Source organism: Abramis brama (assembly GCF_963993115.1).
Source record: "Abramis brama genome assembly, chromosome: 5".
In the NCBI taxonomy this organism is placed as follows: Eukaryota; Metazoa; Chordata; class Actinopteri; order Cypriniformes; family Leuciscidae; genus Abramis; species Abramis brama.
Window position 1 is genome coordinate 2,359,728 of NC_139967.1, and position 18,279 is coordinate 2,378,006.

General features: G+C 39.9%; 1 protein-coding gene across 3 annotated transcripts in view; it reads left to right on the top strand.

Annotated features, from left to right (window-relative positions):
- Positions 1-255: 255 nt before the first annotated feature.
- mlxipl (MLX interacting protein like) overlaps positions 256-18,279 on the top strand; it is a 47,247-nt gene continuing 29,223 nt past the window's right edge. For 2 of the 3 annotated variants that reach the window (XM_084115101.1, XM_084115100.1), the window contains exons 1-5: positions 257-1,005; positions 7,087-7,193; positions 8,477-8,559; positions 8,656-8,745; positions 9,929-9,967. In XM_084115101.1, coding sequence (XP_083971227.1) covers positions 641-1,005; positions 7,087-7,193; positions 8,477-8,559; positions 8,656-8,745; positions 9,929-9,967 — 684 coding nt within the window. In that variant the 5' untranslated portion in view covers positions 257-640. Of the gene's footprint in view, positions 1,006-7,086; positions 7,194-8,476; positions 8,560-8,655; positions 8,746-9,928; positions 9,968-18,279 lie in introns of all 3 variants that reach the window. The other variant, XR_014606308.1, reaches the window with a different exon arrangement.

Consider the following 18,279-nt stretch of genomic DNA (forward strand, 5'->3'; position numbering starts at 1 on the left):
TTTGCATTAAATATTTATTGGTATAAAAAAATACACTATTTATACAAACTGTATAATTTATATATTTTTAATTTTAATTAATATTTCTTAAAATAAATATAACAATACACAGACCTGTTTTACAAGATATGCTGTGTGTAAAAAAGATGCACAAAAAAGGGTCAGAATCTATTTTTTACAGTCTGTGGTCAGAATTTATTATTTATTCGGTCACGTGGTACAAGTAGGAGCTCTCAGAAGATTCCCAGCTTACAACATTTAAATTACGAGCTCTACGAGGACGTGAATGCTTTTTACAAGTTGAAATATCGTATTTACGGTGTTATTACGACATGGCGTGCACGCGCCTGTACTAGACCAGGACATACCGGTATTTACGGATCAAATATAGTCTTACTAATTATAGCATCTACTAACATGATGCCACCACAACAGAGATCAGAGATCAACTCTTACACAATTGTGCGCGAGTTTAATCTGCCTCGGAGAGTTTGAAACAGCTCAATGCAGTGTTTTAATCAGTGAGTTTTGATCATTCCTGATCTTTGACCTGTTGCATACTAAGTATGCAGTGGGACAGAGCGTGCACGCGCCTCCTCGCTCAGATGGCGTTTTTCTCAGTGAACTGCTTTTGAACAGCATGACAGCAGAGAATAACACTATGGCAAAGCCAGAATACTCAGAAACTGCTGAACCCAATCAAATCGGACCGGATTCGGAGTCTGATTCGGATCCGGATGACCACTTGCCCAGTGTGGACGCAGGAGTCGGATTCGGATCCGTCCGGCGGATTCAGGTGATCCACAGCGGGCATTTCATGGTTTCCTCGCCTCACAGCGACTCAGTCAGGAGGAGAAGCGCAGCTCTTTATAATTATTATGATAATTATGACACTGTTACTAAACCGGACTGCCAGACCTACAGTTTCGGTCCACTGAGGTCCAGACGACTGAGCATCGACCCGACTCTCACGCGCCTGTTTGAATGTATGACACTGGCATACAGGTAAAACAAACCTATCATTTAACTCGAATTTACCTTATCTAAGTTACTATAAACAGTTGAAGGTCACTATACATCACTATAAAACAGATTGAACTTGCACCTCACTCCAATGTTTACTTAACTGTAAAACTGCGAATGTAACTTATGTTTTTAGTAAAATTCACCTAATGGCAGTGTTTATATTGATACAAAACATCCAAACTACAGTTACATTTCAATTTAACTTAGATTTTTACCTCATAAAACGTTATAATACAGTTGATCTACCTCATTGCAATGTTTAAATAAGTGAATAACCATTAAAGTACAAATATAATTGACCATTCACCTCACTGTTTACATGTTAAACTATTTGTAAATGAAAACGTAATTATATTTAGATAATCCACTTTCAGTGATATTTATTGCAAGGGGTGGGCGATGTGACCAAATTCTTATTTCACGATCACAATAGTGATTTTTTTTGTTATTTGATCACATTTCTATTAATAAAAATCAAATTACAAACAAAATAAGACAAATACAATATTACCAAAATATGAATTAAATTAAGTTTTTCAGGTTCAGGTTTATTTAACAAGAACACTGGGTTGATTCAATGGTTAAATTTGGACAAACCCAACCGTTGGGTTTTTGGGTTGAAACAAGCCAATATTTTTTTAGTGTAGTTAGAATTAGTACAGAAACGTAATCAAATGTAATACAGTTGCATAGTCTTCACCATATCAATTAAATATAAATGTATTCTTATTAAAGCTGTTAATCATTCAAGAGCTGTAAGTTATTTTCTCTTTTGTTTGATTACGATTAATGACACAGAACAACAGGTTTATTAGGCTCCTGTCACATTAAGACCAAACGCACTGATCCATTATACTGATACACATCCGGTTTACACCCAACTTTGTGCTTTCACTTGAGACATAACCGGCTGTGTTTGCATAAATACTCCATAGATGGGCATTTTGACATAATTGCGTGTGTATTCGATCATTCAAGCGCAATAAGACGTGAAAGAGAACTGAATTTGCGATCGCATGCTGAGAAACGCGTCTTTCTGTGCACCGCATTGAGTTCTTTATCGCTGCTTATTTCACTTAAAAACACTTTCAACATCAAGCACATCCCAAATTTGCCATCGCATTTGCGATTTTTTTATCCATTATTACAAATTTGCCCATTATTACACTTTTTACATCAAGCATGTCCTGCTCTTTATATTCTCATTCAGGCATTTCATCACTTTAAAGTGTCAATAGTGCTGTGATGTGATAAGTGTATATATTTACATTCCGCAATATAGCAAATAGGGATGCACCGATATAAACATGTTAGCCGATACCGATAACCAATAATTCTTTATATTTAAAAGCCGATAACCGATATATTGGTCGATAAATCTAAATCCAAATTTTTATATAATTTTTGAGAGCCTCGTTACAAAAACGAAAGTCTCACACCATTAAAAGCCATGTCCCAAACACACAATTATAATGTTCTATTATTAATTTTATGTAGCTGATATGACAGACTTGTGTTGCACTTAACCGTATTTTCCTTTTTGAAGTGATTTCAATCATATTTCAAGTAATTCAAAACCATCATGTTGAACAGTGTGCATCTGAAGTGTCTCAGCTGAAGGAAATAATACATTATTTATTGGCTTTAAGATATTGGCTAAATCTTCTAATCGTGCCGATAACGGTAACATTAAAAATGATCATATATCGGCCAAAACCGATATGGTTGCTGAAATATCGTGCATCACTAATAGCAAAATCTCTAACGATAGACATTTTATAGATAGATCTATATCGTCATACCATCAGCCCAAGTCATGAATAAAAATGATGTAATGCTAATATAAAAATGAGTGAATGAAAAAGGTTTGAATGTACCACTAATGGTCTTTCTAATATCTTATTACATTTTTAATGCAAGATAATAAAGTTTCACCACTCAGTCTTGCTTTTGAAACAGCTGAGAAATCCTTGACTGAGTAAAAAAAAAAACCTCCTCTGGACTTTGATAGGAGTTGGAAGACAAACGAGGTGAGAGTTATAGAGTAACGAGGGAAGAGGAATCCACACCACTTTCTCCAAAACATGCACAGATTTCCTTTCTTCACCCACAATGATGCAACACACAGACAGCACTGTATTGTTTAGCTGTCTCATCTCTGACCAGAGTCTTGAATGTCTTATTTACTACAGTATATCGAGACATTTACTTAGACAAACCTTTTTTAGGTTTGCATGTTGGCCCATTAAAAGCTTTGAGTCTATTTGTAAAGTGTTTTTGTCGGTGTGCTGGTGTTCCACAGCCTATAATAAATGATTTACCTAAATTTAAAGGCTTATCTTTAAGGTTTTGCAGTGTTGCCTTTACTTAAAACATTCGTTATTCTTTGCTGTTTCCATATGCTAATGATCGTCAAACGACCTGGAGAAACTTGTTGGAAATATATTGTGATGCAACGTCAGTATTACTTTGGCCGTGAGTCAGCAGTAGTGAATTATTACATGCCAATGACCCGACGTCAAATGAAACGAGGAATCACGTCAGCTTAGAAAGGCTATCAGAAGCATCTACTCGTATCACCACATATGACAATAGCATTATGACTGTTGTTATTGGCCAGTGAGATACAGATATTGCGCCATTAAAACACTGTGAATATTCTCTGATAGCATTTGCACTGCAGAAGTTAAGGCTCACTATATTGATCATATTTAGGGTTAAAGGGTTAGTTCACCCAAAAATGACAAATGTCGGGTCGGGCAATTCCAGCGTTATGGACGTGACATTTGCAGTCAAAACTTGAAATACAGATTCACAGAAAACGCATTTAATACCAATATATTGAAACGTCTGTTTATATATCCAAACTCCCTTAATAAAGGAGTCCAGACAAAAATATCAGTCTACACATGCGTTTTATATTTAATATGAGGGAACACATGCTTGTAATGAACGTGATGCAAAAAATCTTTAACTTTTATTTGGCAAAAATAATTTTGAGTAATTCTGTGAATTACACTGCGCAAACCAAAAGTAATACTACCCACCGGATGAAGAAGGGTTGGCTCTCCACAGAACATGAAATATTCCATTTATTTAATTTTTCGTGGTCGCATTTATGAGGAAAAAACAATGTGACAGTTCTCTGTTACGGACATGACCGCTCTGAAAGAGGCACTTAAAGACTGCTTTAAAACCTTCACAGAGACCTCAAATAGGCATTTTAAACACCAAATATTAAGGATTGGCATAGGCCTATCAGGTAAAATAATATTCGATGATTGTTTGAAAATCGTCTTCCCCACATGTTCACCGGTAAGACGGCGTTCGCTTAAATCCCGCTCCGACATTAAATGTATCTGTACTCTGTAGGCTAATAGGCCTACGTGTTGTAGCCCAGTCATTAAAGAAAACAATTTAGTTTCATATTTATGTTTAAATAAAATAATTTATTTTTTAATTTAGTCTATTTTGATTATATGAAGTGAAAAGCATGAGTAAGATCATGCGCAGTATATCGAGTGGGCAGACATGATTTTGACCACTTCATTAAGTTTGTTTTTGTAGAAAATCTTTCTTTAAAGTGAATTTCGTTTTGCATTAATTGTATCTTAATTTTAATCAATGTTTAATCAACCAATTGCCTGGATTTAATAAATAAGAATATATATATATATAATATAGCAGGCAATATAATCAGGACACGGAGGCGCCGGCGCGTGAACTGGAGCTCGTCTCATAAATGAGCTGAAACTCAGCGTATAAGCTACTGAGACCTGAGAAATCACAGACCTGAGAAATATATCTATAGAAAGCTTGAAATGTCTACTTTTAAACAAAACAATTCAAAACGAAAGAAAACAGACTGCTCTCTGCTTATGTAATCTGATGAAATGTGCATTTCTCTCTGGCGCGTTCACTACTGCGAAGATCGCGAGTCAGCATCGTTGACTTCATCTTTGACACAGAAAACACTTGTTTATTAATAAACAGTTGAAATGTCTCCTTGCTATATTTGACATATTAATAATCATTACTTTTCCCAGTTCTTTGTGACAGCTTTTAGGTGCGCTTTAGGTCCCTTACATGTTACATGAACGTGTCACCACCGCTCAATAGTTAGTATTTTTCTTTGGTGTTCAGTTTATACAGGTTTTTCAAATGTTATTTAATAAAAAGTATCCCCCCCCCAAAAAAAAATAAAATAATAATAATAATCGCGGTTTGTATCGAATTGTGGGTCAAAAACAATCATCATGCGTCGGGTCAGAGGTCACTCTTCCACCGGAACTCGACTTGCGTACGGCTGTTACCAGAAGCCAGAGATTATAGTTCATAAATTTTATAAATATGGATATTTTTCTTATAAAAACGCATCGCTTCACTTCAGAAGGCCTTTATTAACCCCTGGAGCCGTGTGGATTTACTTTTATGATGATGGATGCGCTTTTTTGGGCTTCAAAATCTAAGTTACCATTCACTCCCATTATAAAACTTGGAAGAGCCAGGATATGTTTAATATAACAGATTATGTTTGGCTGAAAGGAGAAAGTCATATACACCTAGGATGGCTTGAGCTAGTTATGGAATAATTTTCATTTTTGTGTGAACTAACCCTTTAAGGTTTTGCACAAATCTCTAACTAGGGATTGAACACCGATATGAACATTTCGGCCGATACCGATAATTCATTATATTTGAAAGCCGATAACCGATAAATTGGCGAATAAATATAAACCCAATTTTTATATATAATTTTGAGAGCCTGATTACAAAAACAAAAGTCTCACCATTAAAATCCATGTCCCACGCACACAATTATAATGGTGTTCTCATTATAATTTTATGTAGCTGATATGACAGACTTGCGCTGAACTGTATTTTACTTTCTGACGTGATTTAAATCATATTTCAAGGAAAACTTTTTTTTAAACTTTTTTATGTAGAGCAGGTTTTCTCAAAATTATTTAGTTTTTTTTTTGCAGGAAACGCAGGGGTTTTAATTAAATTAATTAAATCATAAAAATGTACAGTTAAAATCTTAAAATCTCTTAATTTTAGCTCAAAGGTGTTTGTCTGACAATAAAGTTTTGGAAGTAAATATTTTTCACTTGTTGTTTTACTACACGACTGCACGTAGGCGTATCCGAGAAAGGGCATATACAGGAAGGAGGAACATTTATTTTATTTTCCTTCTTCCAGCTCAATGACGTCCTATCAGTGTTGTTTATCTGTCAGGCTTCAAGCCATATCCCACATTTTAGCAATCATTCTCACTGGACTCTTAGCAACTGAGTGAACACAACACTCTCAGTTCACTTGCCTCTTGTTTTTCGAGATTAAGTGCACTGGAGTCATCAGTAAATGGTGTAAAGGGTGGTCAGATAATGGTGTAAAGTGTCGCCGCATTAGACTGATGAAATTATTCTGTCTGCAAACACAATTTAAAGTGCCTGTTGGATGGAAAAAGCATGTTTGTAAAGAGCCAGCCGGGTGAAAAGGGAAGATTTCACCATCGTTTTGCAAATTGATCAAGACCCGTATGTCATAGTCTCGAACAAAGTTTATTTATGTGTGCTTGTTTTGTATAATTATTTTATTTTGATCTGGTTAATTTCATGGCTTCTGTTTCTGATTCATAGAATCTGTGATATATGTTTATACATGTACACTGCTGAAACTTATAAAAAAAACGTTGATAAAAAAAAATAAAATAAAAGTTTATTGCACATTTCAGTTCATTAATGTTGTTCGTATTTACTTGGCTAGCATTATGGTGCAGCGTACAAATAAAGTTGCATCTAAAGTGGAAGTTACCTCACTTAAGGACTTATTTACTCATTAAAATTTTTTTTTATCATATGTTAATTTAAAAAATCTTGTATAATATAACTTGATGTTTTTGTTTGTTTGGTTTTTATTGGATTTATATGATATTTGTATTTTCGTAATTTAACTTTTGCCATGAAAATAGCTTTGAATGCCGACATGGCACTAAATAAAACAATCTGAGTCTGCATCTAAAGTGTTAATTGCATTGATGTTTGTGTTTCTTCTCAGTGGGAAGATTGTGTCTCCAAAGTGGAAGTCTTTCAAAGGTTTGAGGTTGTTGTGGAGGGATAAAATCCGTCTGAATAATGGCATTTGGAGGGCCTGGTTCATTCAATGTGAGTCTCCTAATCTCATTTCTAGACTTTATTTGCTTAGTTGCTCACAGTTTACGTCATTTCTCTCATGTGAAAGTGTTTCTCAAGCTAATCTCGGCTGCGTGATTGAGGATATCATCACAAAATGTAAACTGTATTATTTCACTGTATTATCTGCATATTATATACAGTATACTCACATAAAGCGAGATATATTATATAACAAATCTCAACTGCCTTATTTTTGTTTTATTTCGGCACAAAATGTAACTCTTATCCTCAAGCTCTTTATATAAATTTGAATGTATTAGCATGTCCAGCTTTATCCGCAAATATACTAGGGATGCACCGATATGAAAAGTTTTGCCGATACCAATAACCGATATTTGTATTTATTTAAAAGCTGATAACCGATATTTTGGCAGATAAATCTGAATACAATATTTATATAATTTTTGAGATACCGATAATTCTTTATATTTGAAAGCCAAGAACCAATAAATTGGCAAATAAATATAAGAGCCTGATTACAAAAACAAAAGTCTCACCATTAAAATGAATGTCCCAAGCACACAATTATAATGATGTTCTCATGATAATTTTATTTAGCCGATATGACAGACTTGCACTGAATTGTATTTTCCTTTTTTGAAATGATTTCAATCATATTTCAAGCAAAATAAAAACCATAATGTTGAACAGTGCGCATCTGAAGTGTCTCAGCTGAAGGAAATAATACATTATTTTTCGGCTTTATAATATCAGCCAAATTTTCTTATCGGGCCGATAACGGTAACATTAAAAATTAACATATATCGGCAGATACCGATATGTGGCCGATATATCATGCATCCCTAATATATACAGTATACTCGCGTAGGGGTGATAAGACATGAAGAGATCATAAACATTAACGTCATGTTTTTCTGTAAAGCCTTGAAACATTGTGTTTTGTGAAAAATGCTTTACAAATAAAATTGACCTAACTTTATAATAATTTGATATACTCTTTTTTTTTATACATTAGATATACATTTTTGGCTTCCAAAAATAACCTTTCAGCGATCAGTTCTTCAAAGACCTATATTTTATTTGTTTTTAATCTAAAGAACCTTTTGTCGAATGCAAAGATTCCATGGATGTTAAAAGTTCTTCATGGAACCATCAAAGAATCTTTATTTTAGGAATGCTTTGAAGTTTCTCCCTTCCCTTACAAAAAAGTAACGTGCTGGTACCACTGGACCAGTAATTGTAGAAGTGAATAATGAACTACAAAAATGCAATATAATGTTAAATTGCTTTAGATGTGGAGAAAAGGAAGAACCCTGTGTGTGGGTTTGTCACGCCGCTGGAGGGTTCGGAGGCGGATGCCCACGGCAAACCTGAGGTGAGCCGATCTCAACCACAGACCTGAAGCCATACGTGCATTTCAGTGCAGAAGAGAAGATTTTATTATGAATGTGTTTATTTATGCCGTTCACAGGCGATTGTTCTGGAGGGAAGCTACTGGAAGAGACGGATAGAGGTGGTGATTAAAGAATATCACAAATGGAGGATTTACTATAAGAAAAGAGTGAGTAACTGACCCAATATAATGGGTCAATTGTGTATGATATTGTGACGGTACACCGGTTCATCCTATAATCAAAGGTCCAAAATGACCAATATAATGCCAAAATTTATTATACAGCATGTGAGATATCCATAAAATGGCTGAAAATTCATTTTGCATTCAATATTTACTTAATATTCACTAAAGTATTTGACAACAGAAAGCTCTCAGGAGAATTTGGTACAAGCATTTCTGTTAATTGGCCAATCGTTGTCAGCTGATCATCTCAGAATTTCCAAATATGGTTTGATTTTTCATTCTGGATGATATATTGATTTATCACCTCAATAATCCCACCATAAAATGACTGACATGATTATAGACATCTTCACAAAAAGGTTTTAGTGATTTCTGAAATGCAGCCATTACTTCTTGAAATTAGCTTTTTTAAAGTCCCCCTGTAGTCAATCATTTTATCCCTAAAAACTCATCTTTGATCACCAAAATTACATATTTGAACATTTTATCCTTGAAAAACAATTCTTCATGCCTTAAAATATCTTGAATGTAACTCGACACCCTTGCTTCATTTAGTATGCGTGGTTCTATGAATATGCAAATGAGCCCCGCCTCCACTCACTCACTCAGCTCAGAGATCCACTGGTTGACGATCACACGTTGATCTGATTGGTTACAAGGTAGTTTGTGACGTCAGAAACACCAGCGATTTTAAAGCGTGTTTTTGAGACTGTCTTTGGTTCACTGCAGTTTTAAGGAGGAAATACTCAGCAATGGAGTCGACTTATGAATTTACACATGGTTTGTCTTAAAGCATATTAAATACACAATATAGACACAGAAACAACATTAAAAACTTCACCACATAATACAAAATATGTAATGCGATGGTGTTTCTGAAGGAACCAGACCAGAGCCAGTCATACAACACTGCATTTTTCCCACTCTGTTGGGATTCTGTTGCAAAACTCCAGGAGCAACTTTGGGTCAAGAACCCAAAGTTCAATATTCACATGAAGGGCCATTAAAATCTCTGACCCCAGTCAGTCACCATTTCAAAGTGAACAAAAACCAGATCCTAAAAATTGACCCATTACTAAGATAAGATTCAGCATTTCAAATTTTTCTGATTAGGATTGTAAAGCACTGCTATTTCTGATTTATTTGATTTTGTTTTATTTTTTAGCTCCAGAAGAACAAAGATCTGCTGTCCATGCTACAGAAGGTAAGATCACAGAGGAACTTGCCCACCGTGTTAACGCAATAAATGACAAGAAGTCGTCTTGTGTCACAGGTCGTGCAAAAATCACAGAGATTCAAAACAAGAATGTAATTTTTGGGTTTCATTTCTAGTTTCAACATTATTTGTTCTTCAGATATTGCTCTTTAAAAGAAAACAAGTATCATCTGTATGCAAAGTGACCCCTGAAAATGTGCACAAATTACTCACGGGGCCACATTAACATGTCCATAGCTCTGAGATTAAACCACTGAGGGCCTTTAAAATAAAGACACCAATAGGAAAGTGTGTTAAGAACCAGAATCTAGAAAGATATTGAGATGTATTTAATACTTCTTGAGTTACAGGCATACAAACTTGAGGCAAAAAGTGCTTTTTGCCTTTTTTGAATTGTCATCGTTGGCATATAATGAAACAAAGATTGCTAAAGTCAACAGATTTTACTAATAGACCTACCAATCTCTGTGTAAAATTAAAATAATGATGCTGCCATTTTTCTAAAGTCATTTTTACACCCCTGTAAATTGCCTACAAATCTCAGGTGAAAATGGTTGTTTTGACCCTCCTCTACAAAACAGTGGATTACTCAGTCAATATACATCTGTGACATCTAATATTTTGGCTTTCATCACCATTTATGTTTGTCTTTCTACAGAAAAAATAGGTAACACTTAAAGTCCTTGTTATAAAGTATAAAGTCATGTCCTTGTTACATATGTTACATCAACTTACCATAGTAATAACTGTAAATTATGCATAATTACATGCAACTAACCCTCAACCAAACCCTAATCCTACCCTAACCCTATAGTAAGTACATGTAGTTACTTAATATTACTCAGTACTTAAATATATCATTACACTGTAACAATGACACCTTAAAATAAAGTGCCACCAAAAAAAATATTAACAAAATCAAAAATTTGAGCCGGGGAAGTTTCCGAAATTTGGTTCATTTCACATGACCTTCTGGATTCTGCAGGTTTGCACTGTTTCTCAACCGCACCTGTGATTTCTTCTGTTATTGGGGAGATTTGAAGGTCTCCTCCACATCTATGGGCCGTAGCGCAGCTGTGATGGTGGTCTGGTGTAAATCATTGATCTGCTAGACTAGCGTAGCGTTTACTTTAGTAGGTTAGCGGTGCAGGTCATGTTTGCACAGTGCATTTCTATTAATAGCCGCCCCTCAGTTTTTGCTTCGCTCAGCTGGCCGAAAACTACAAAGAACATCCTTGTGAGTAAACGCGAATGCGTTTATTTGCGTCACAGCTGCACATATGGCTGAGAAATGTGACCCTAGACCACAAAACCAGTCAGAAGGGTCAATTATTTGAAATTGAGATGTATACGTCATCTGAAAGCTGAATAAATACGCTTTCCATTGATGTATAGTTTGTTAGGATAGGACAATATTTGGCCGATAAAATCTGGAATCTGAGGGTGCAAAAAAATCGAAACATTGAGAAAATCGACTTTAAAGTTGTTCATTTATGTTGGCGATTGTGCTGCATTCACTCACAGAAATAAATGTTTGATATATTTACGGTAGGAAATTTACAAAATATCTTCATGGAACATGATCTTTACTTAATATCCTAATGATTTTTGGCATAAAAGAAAAATCTATAATTTTGACCCATACAATGTATTGTTGGCTATTGCCACAGATATACCCGTGCGACATGTGACTGGTGACGTGATCCAGGGTCAGATAATTAGTAATCTGATTGCTTTTAGTGACTAAAGTGCTAATCTTTCCTTCTGAAAGACGAGCCCGTCAAAGAAACGCACATTAGGGCTTCAACAGCGTTTAATCAAATCTGACCCACATCCTGCAAGATGTGAATCCACTGCACTTCTTTATCAGTCCTCGCTTGCAAATAAAAGTGCTGACGCTTCCAGATAATACTGTGCCATGGCACTGAATGGCTGTTATATTTATAATATATACTGTACTGAGGTATTTATAAGGTACACAAATGTTCAAAAGTCTTGGGTCAGACTGATTTTAAAAAAAGAAATGAATGCTTTTATTTAGCGAAGATGCATTAAATTGATTAAAAGTGACAGTAAGGACATTAGTAAAAAAAAAAAATCATATTTCAACAGTTCTCTCAATTCATCACAGATCCTGAAATCTGTTTTCAACATTGATAATAATCATAAATGTTTCTTGATCATCAAATCAGCATATGTGAATGATTTCTGAAGGATCATGTGACACTGAAGACTGGAGTAATGATGCTGAAAATTCAGCTTTGATCACAGGAATAAATTACATTTTAAAATATATTAAATTAAAAAACAGTTAATTTAAATAGTAATAATATTTCACAATTTTCTCTGCATTTTTGAAAATTCAGAGAGTTGAAATAATTTACAATTTTACCACATTTTGTTTAACTTCCCAGCTAACTAAAAGGCTCTAAAAATGCTTTGCTAAGTTATGAAAACATTATTTCTGAATGTTCTCTTAAAGTTCAAAATATCCATTTAAAAAAAAAAAGTTCTTAAAATGTTTTTTCTCGGTTATACGCACATCTAGGGAAGTAGGGACCATTCAATTGCAAACATTATGAAAAATAAATTTGACTTTTAAATGTTCTCTAACCCTAACCTAGTAGTTGTCATGCTGATAGAACGAGGAAGCAATAGCAGGTGCAATAAACTCTTTATTGGAAACACAGATGAAACATCAAAGGCAACAAACACTGGCGGGTGACGCAGGGACCTCGATGGTCAAACACGGGTGAGTCTGAGCTGGTGCAGAGTGAAGTGAAGGTGATGGTGAAATCCGGCGTGAACAACGAACTGAACAACGAACAGGAATCCAGGACGAACACCACACGATCACAGAACGGGGAACAGGAACACCAGACAGCAAGACATCAAACAACGATCTGACAATGGAGAGGAGAACACGGTGAGTATTTAAGGAAGTGATGATGAGTCGCAGCTGGCGCCGATAATGATTGCAGATTGATGAATGAGCATGATTGCTCCGGCCACACCCAAAGATCCACGCGACACACACACATACACAAATAACAAACGCACGAGACAAAAAGAAAGCAATGCATTCGTAAACCGTGACAGTACCCCCCCTCCTAGGAACGCCTCCTGGCGTTCCCAGACTCCCTTACCTGTCGATTGTAATCATCGATAAGGGAGTGATCCAGAATGTCTCTCGTAGGTACCCAACTCCTCTCCTCCGGACCGTAACCTTCCCAGTCCACCAAGTACTGGACTCCGCGTCCCCTCCGCCTAGAGTCCAGAATACGATTTACCGAATAAGTAGGTTCCCCATCTACGAGACGCGGCGGGGGAGGAACCGGGACTGGCGGGTTAATCGCTGATCGAAACACAGGCTTAATTTTGGATACATGGAAAACGGGGTGAATTCTCCTGTACGCTGGAGGAAGGTTGAGGCGGACTGCCACCGGACTAATGATCTTGGTGACAGTGAACGGGCCAATGAATTTGGGTGCGAGCTTATTAGAGACGGAACGGAGAGGAATATTCTTAGTAGAAAGCCACACTTTTTGACCAACGACGTATACGGGAGGCTTAGACCGGTGGCGATCGGCTTTAGCCTTGGTGCGCGACCTCACCTGGAGTAGAGTCTCACGGGCTCTAGTCCAGGTGCGGTGACACCTCTGGACAAAGGCGTGTGCGGAGGGGACCGCGACTTCGGACTCCAGACTGGGAAAGATAGGTGGCTGGTAACCTACACTACACTCAAACGGAGACAGGCCCGTGGATGACACTGGTAACGTACTGTGGGCGTACTCCACCATAGACAGTTGCTGACTCCAGGAAGAAGGATTCTTGGATACCAAACACCGCAACATTCTTTCCAGATCCTGGTTGGCTCTCTCGGTCTGGCCATTGCTCTGGGGATGAAACCCTGAGGATAGACTGACAGTCGCGCCCAGTAATTTACAAAACTCTTGCCAAAATTTGGACACAAATTGGGGTCCTCTGTCGGAGACCACGTCAATCGGGAGGCCATGTAAACGAAAGACGTGATCTACGACGGTCACCGCTGTCTCCTTGGCTGAGGGTAATTTGGGCAAGGGAATAAAGTGAGTCGCCTTCGAGAACCGGTCCACCACGGTTAAAACTACCGTGTTGCCCTGAGAGGGCGGGAGGGCGGTAATAAAATCTAGTGTGATATGGGACCAGGGTCTCGAAGGGACAGGCAGCGGTTGGAGTAACCCATCTGGGGGTCGATTGGAAGACTTACCAATGGCACAAACCGAGCAAGCCAAAACAAAACTTTGAATGTCCCGGGCCATAAGTGGCCACCAGAATCGTTGCTTAACCAGAAAACTAGTACGGGTCACTCCTGGATGACAGGCTATGTTGGAACAATGCCCCCACTGAATAACGTCTGACCGTAATCCCTCCGGCACAAATAAACGGTTCGGTGGGCAACCGACCGGGGGCGTTACCCCTTCTAAGGCCTTCTTGACCTTCGATTCGACCTCCCATGTTAGTGAAAAAATGCGCGATAAAGAATCGGGTTTGATGTTTTTGGAACCCGGGCGGTACGAGAGAGTAAAATCAAAACGACCGAAAAAAAGTGCCCGCCGAGCCTGCCTGGAGTTCAATCTTTTAGCGGACCTGATATATTCCAAATTCTTGTGATCGGTCCAGACGATAAAAGGTACCCCCGACCCTTCTAACCAGTGACGCCATTCTTCCAACACTAACTTGACTGCCAACAACTCTCTGTTACCAATGTCATAGTTACGTTCGGCTGGGGACAAGCGATGGGATAAAAACGCGCAGGGATGCATCTTCTCGTCCGTGGAAGAACGTTGGGACAACACTGCACCTACCCCCACCTCTGACGCGTCGACCTCCACCACGAACTGACGTGAGGAATCAGGGGCTATCAGAATTGGGGCCGAAACAAAGCGGTCCTTCAGTTTGGCAAACGCGGCTTCAGCCGCGTCTGACCACCTGAACGTAGTTCTGGGGGAGGTCAAGGCAGTCAGAGGTGCGGCTAGTTGGCTGAAGTTACGAATAAAACGTCGGTAGAAGTTGGCGAATCCCAGAAACCTCTGCAGGGCCTTGCGGGAATCTGGGATTGGCCACTCCACCACAGCCTTAACCTTCTCAGGGTCCATACGTACTCCCTCAGACGAAATGATGTACCCAAGAAATGGAACCGACTGTGCGTGGAACTCGCATTTCTCTGCCTTGACAAAAAGCCCATTCTCTAGCAACCTCTGAAGCACTCGTCGGACGTGCTGCACATGTTCCTGGAGAGAAGAAGAAAAAATCAATATGTCATCCAGGTAGACATATATGAACTGATCGACCATATCTCGCAGCACGTCATTGACGAGGGCCTGGAAGACTGCTGGGGAGTTGGACAACCCGAAGGGCATGACCAAGTATTCAAAGTGACCCCTGGGGGTGTTAAAAGCAGTCTTCCATTCATCCCCCTCCCTGATGCGGACCAAATGATAAGCATTACGCAAGTCCAATTTCGTGAAGAGTGACGCTCCCTGCAACCTCTCGAAAGCTGAAGACATCAACGGCAAAGGATAAGTATTCTTTACCGTGATGTTGTTCAGCCCCCGGTAATCAATACAAGGTCGCAGAGATCCGTCCTTCTTCCCCACAAAAAAGAACCCCGCCCCCGCTGGAGAAGAGGAAGGGCGAATGAACTTCGTTGCTAGAGAATCAGAAATGTATTTCTCCATGGCCTCCCTTTCTGGAGCAGAAAGCGAATATAACTTGCCCTTAGGCGGAGATTTACCTGGCAATAAATTTATGGCACAGTCGTAGGGACGATGCGGAGGCAGAGAAGCAGCTCGAGACTTACTGAACACCTCCTTCAGGTCGTGGTACTCCGCGGGCACGTTAGACAAATCCACTGCTTTCTCCTGTAACACAGACATAGGAACAGACGAACAGGCAGACACAAGACAGGACTCATGACATTTAGTGCTCCACTCCGTAATGGACCTCCGGAGCCAGTCCACTCTAGGGTTGTGTTGAGTCAGCCAAGGATGTCCGAGTACTATGGGTGCAAGAGGTGAGTCCATGATGTAGAATGACAGAGTCTCTGAGTGGTTACCAGATGTGATGAGGGTAATGGGACCAGTAGATAGTGAAATCATAGGACCATCTTAGTCTTACCGGGAGGAGGGTAGATGTCGATGAGGTCTTCTCGGCGGAGATCCCACCCGATAGTAGCCTCACTGTTACTATCGGGCGTGGCCCTTTTACCGGACACGTGTTCGAAAAATGTCCAGCTCCGCCGCAGTAAAGGCAAAGGCCTTGGGACCTCCGCCTCTCCTTCTCCTCCCGGGAAAGCCGAGCTCGCCCTACCTGCATGGGCTCGGGATCGTAGGTAGGGCTGACCGCGTCCATGCCGCTGGACCGCAGACTCTCCGCTCCTCCAAGAGCTCGACTGGAAAGGACGCGTCGCTCGACTCTTGACAGTCTGGCATCAACTCGTAGTGCTAACTCAATCAGTCCATCCAAGGTAGTGGGCAGGTCCAGGGCGTAGATCTCCCTCTGGACGCGGTCAGCCAGCTCATACAGGAACATTTCCCACTGCGCCTCGTCCTTCCATTGGCACTCTGCCGCGAGAGTCCGGAATTCGATCGAATAGTCCGAAACTGACCTCTCTCCCTGGCGAAGTTCGGCGAGCACCCTCGCCGCCTCTCTTCCGGCGACCGCACGGTCGAAGACTCGCTTCATGGTGGCGGAGAGTGCCTGGAACGACTCGCAGCATGGGTCCTGGTTTTCCCACACCGCCGTTCCCCAAAGTGCCGCTCTCCCAGTCAGCAGTGAAAGGACGAATGCGACCTTGGATCGCTCATCGTTGAAGGTTCTCGGTTGCAGTGCAAAGTGCATTGAGCATCCAGTCAGGAACGCTCGACAGAAACTGGGTTCTCCGGCATACCTCTCAGGCACAGGTAAGCGAGGTTCCGACTGGGAGAGAGGATCCGATGGTGTGGGAGGAACGGCCGGTGTGGGCGGCGCAGTGGGAGCTCGCAGTTGTTGGATTTGCTGGGTGAGCTCGGACACCTGCGCCACCAGAGCCTGAACAGCACGGCCAGTGTTGTTAAGCCCCTCCTCCTGGGCGTCCATGCGTTGAATGCTGCGGTTGACGAAAATCTGGAAATCTGCATGGAAATCTGAGCTCCGCCCGCTGCTTCCATGCCTTGGTCAGATCGTTCTGTCATGCTGATAGAACGAGGAAGCAATAGCAGGTGCAATAAACTCTTTATTGGAAACACAGATGAAACATCAAAGGCAACAAACACTGGCGGGTGACGCAGGGACCTCGATGGTCAAACACGGGTGAGTCTGAGCTGGTGCAGAGTGAAGTGAAGGTGATGGTGAAATCCGGCGTGAACAACGAACTGAACAACGAACAGGAATCCAGGACGAACACCACAAGATCACAGAACGGGGAACAGGAACACCAGACAGCAAGACATCAAACAACGATCTGACAATGGAGAGGAGAACACGGTGAGTATTTAAGGAAGTGATGATGAGTCGCAGCTGGCGCCGATAATGATTGCAGATTGATGAATGAGCATGATTGCTCCGGCCACACCCAAAGATCCACGCGACACACACACATACACAAATAACAAACGCACGAGACAAAAAGAAAGCAATGCATTCGTAAACCGTGACAGTAGTAGTACCATTTTAAAAATGTTAGACGAAATATTTTTTGTTAATGCAATTTTATGTTGATGTTTATGATAACGCCAGAGCCCGTCTACGGAGAGCCTGGCCACTCCCTATTGAGTCCTATTGTAACGAATTTTGGTTGTAGTTCCACCAGAGCTCCACTAGGGGCGATCGCCCATGAGTGCAGAATGAATGGGAGTCTATGGGGCTAGACGGCTAAATTTGTCTCTTCCACCCGATTGCCGTTGAGAAATCTCAGATTTGATTGTAGGTTTTGCAAGTTCAACATGGGTTATAGGTCGAAAGTTGAATGAACGAGTACTTATGTCCTTTCGATTTCTTACAGGTTGAGTTGTTGTTGCCCATAACACGCTAGCATTCTGCTAATGAACGCTGATTGGTCAGTGAAGGACTGATTACGACCAGAGATACCGCTTGATGGCATCGTGGCATCTGAAGCGGGACCAGAAACAAACAAAACAAAAGCTATTCTAGCACGTGTATTTACCTGTGTCAGCTGTGTTGTGTGTTTACCTGTGTCAGCTGTGTTGTGTGTTTGCCTGTGTCAGCTGTGTTGTCGATGCCTCGAGAGAAAAGAAAGTGCAGAGCGCGAAAGCACCAAA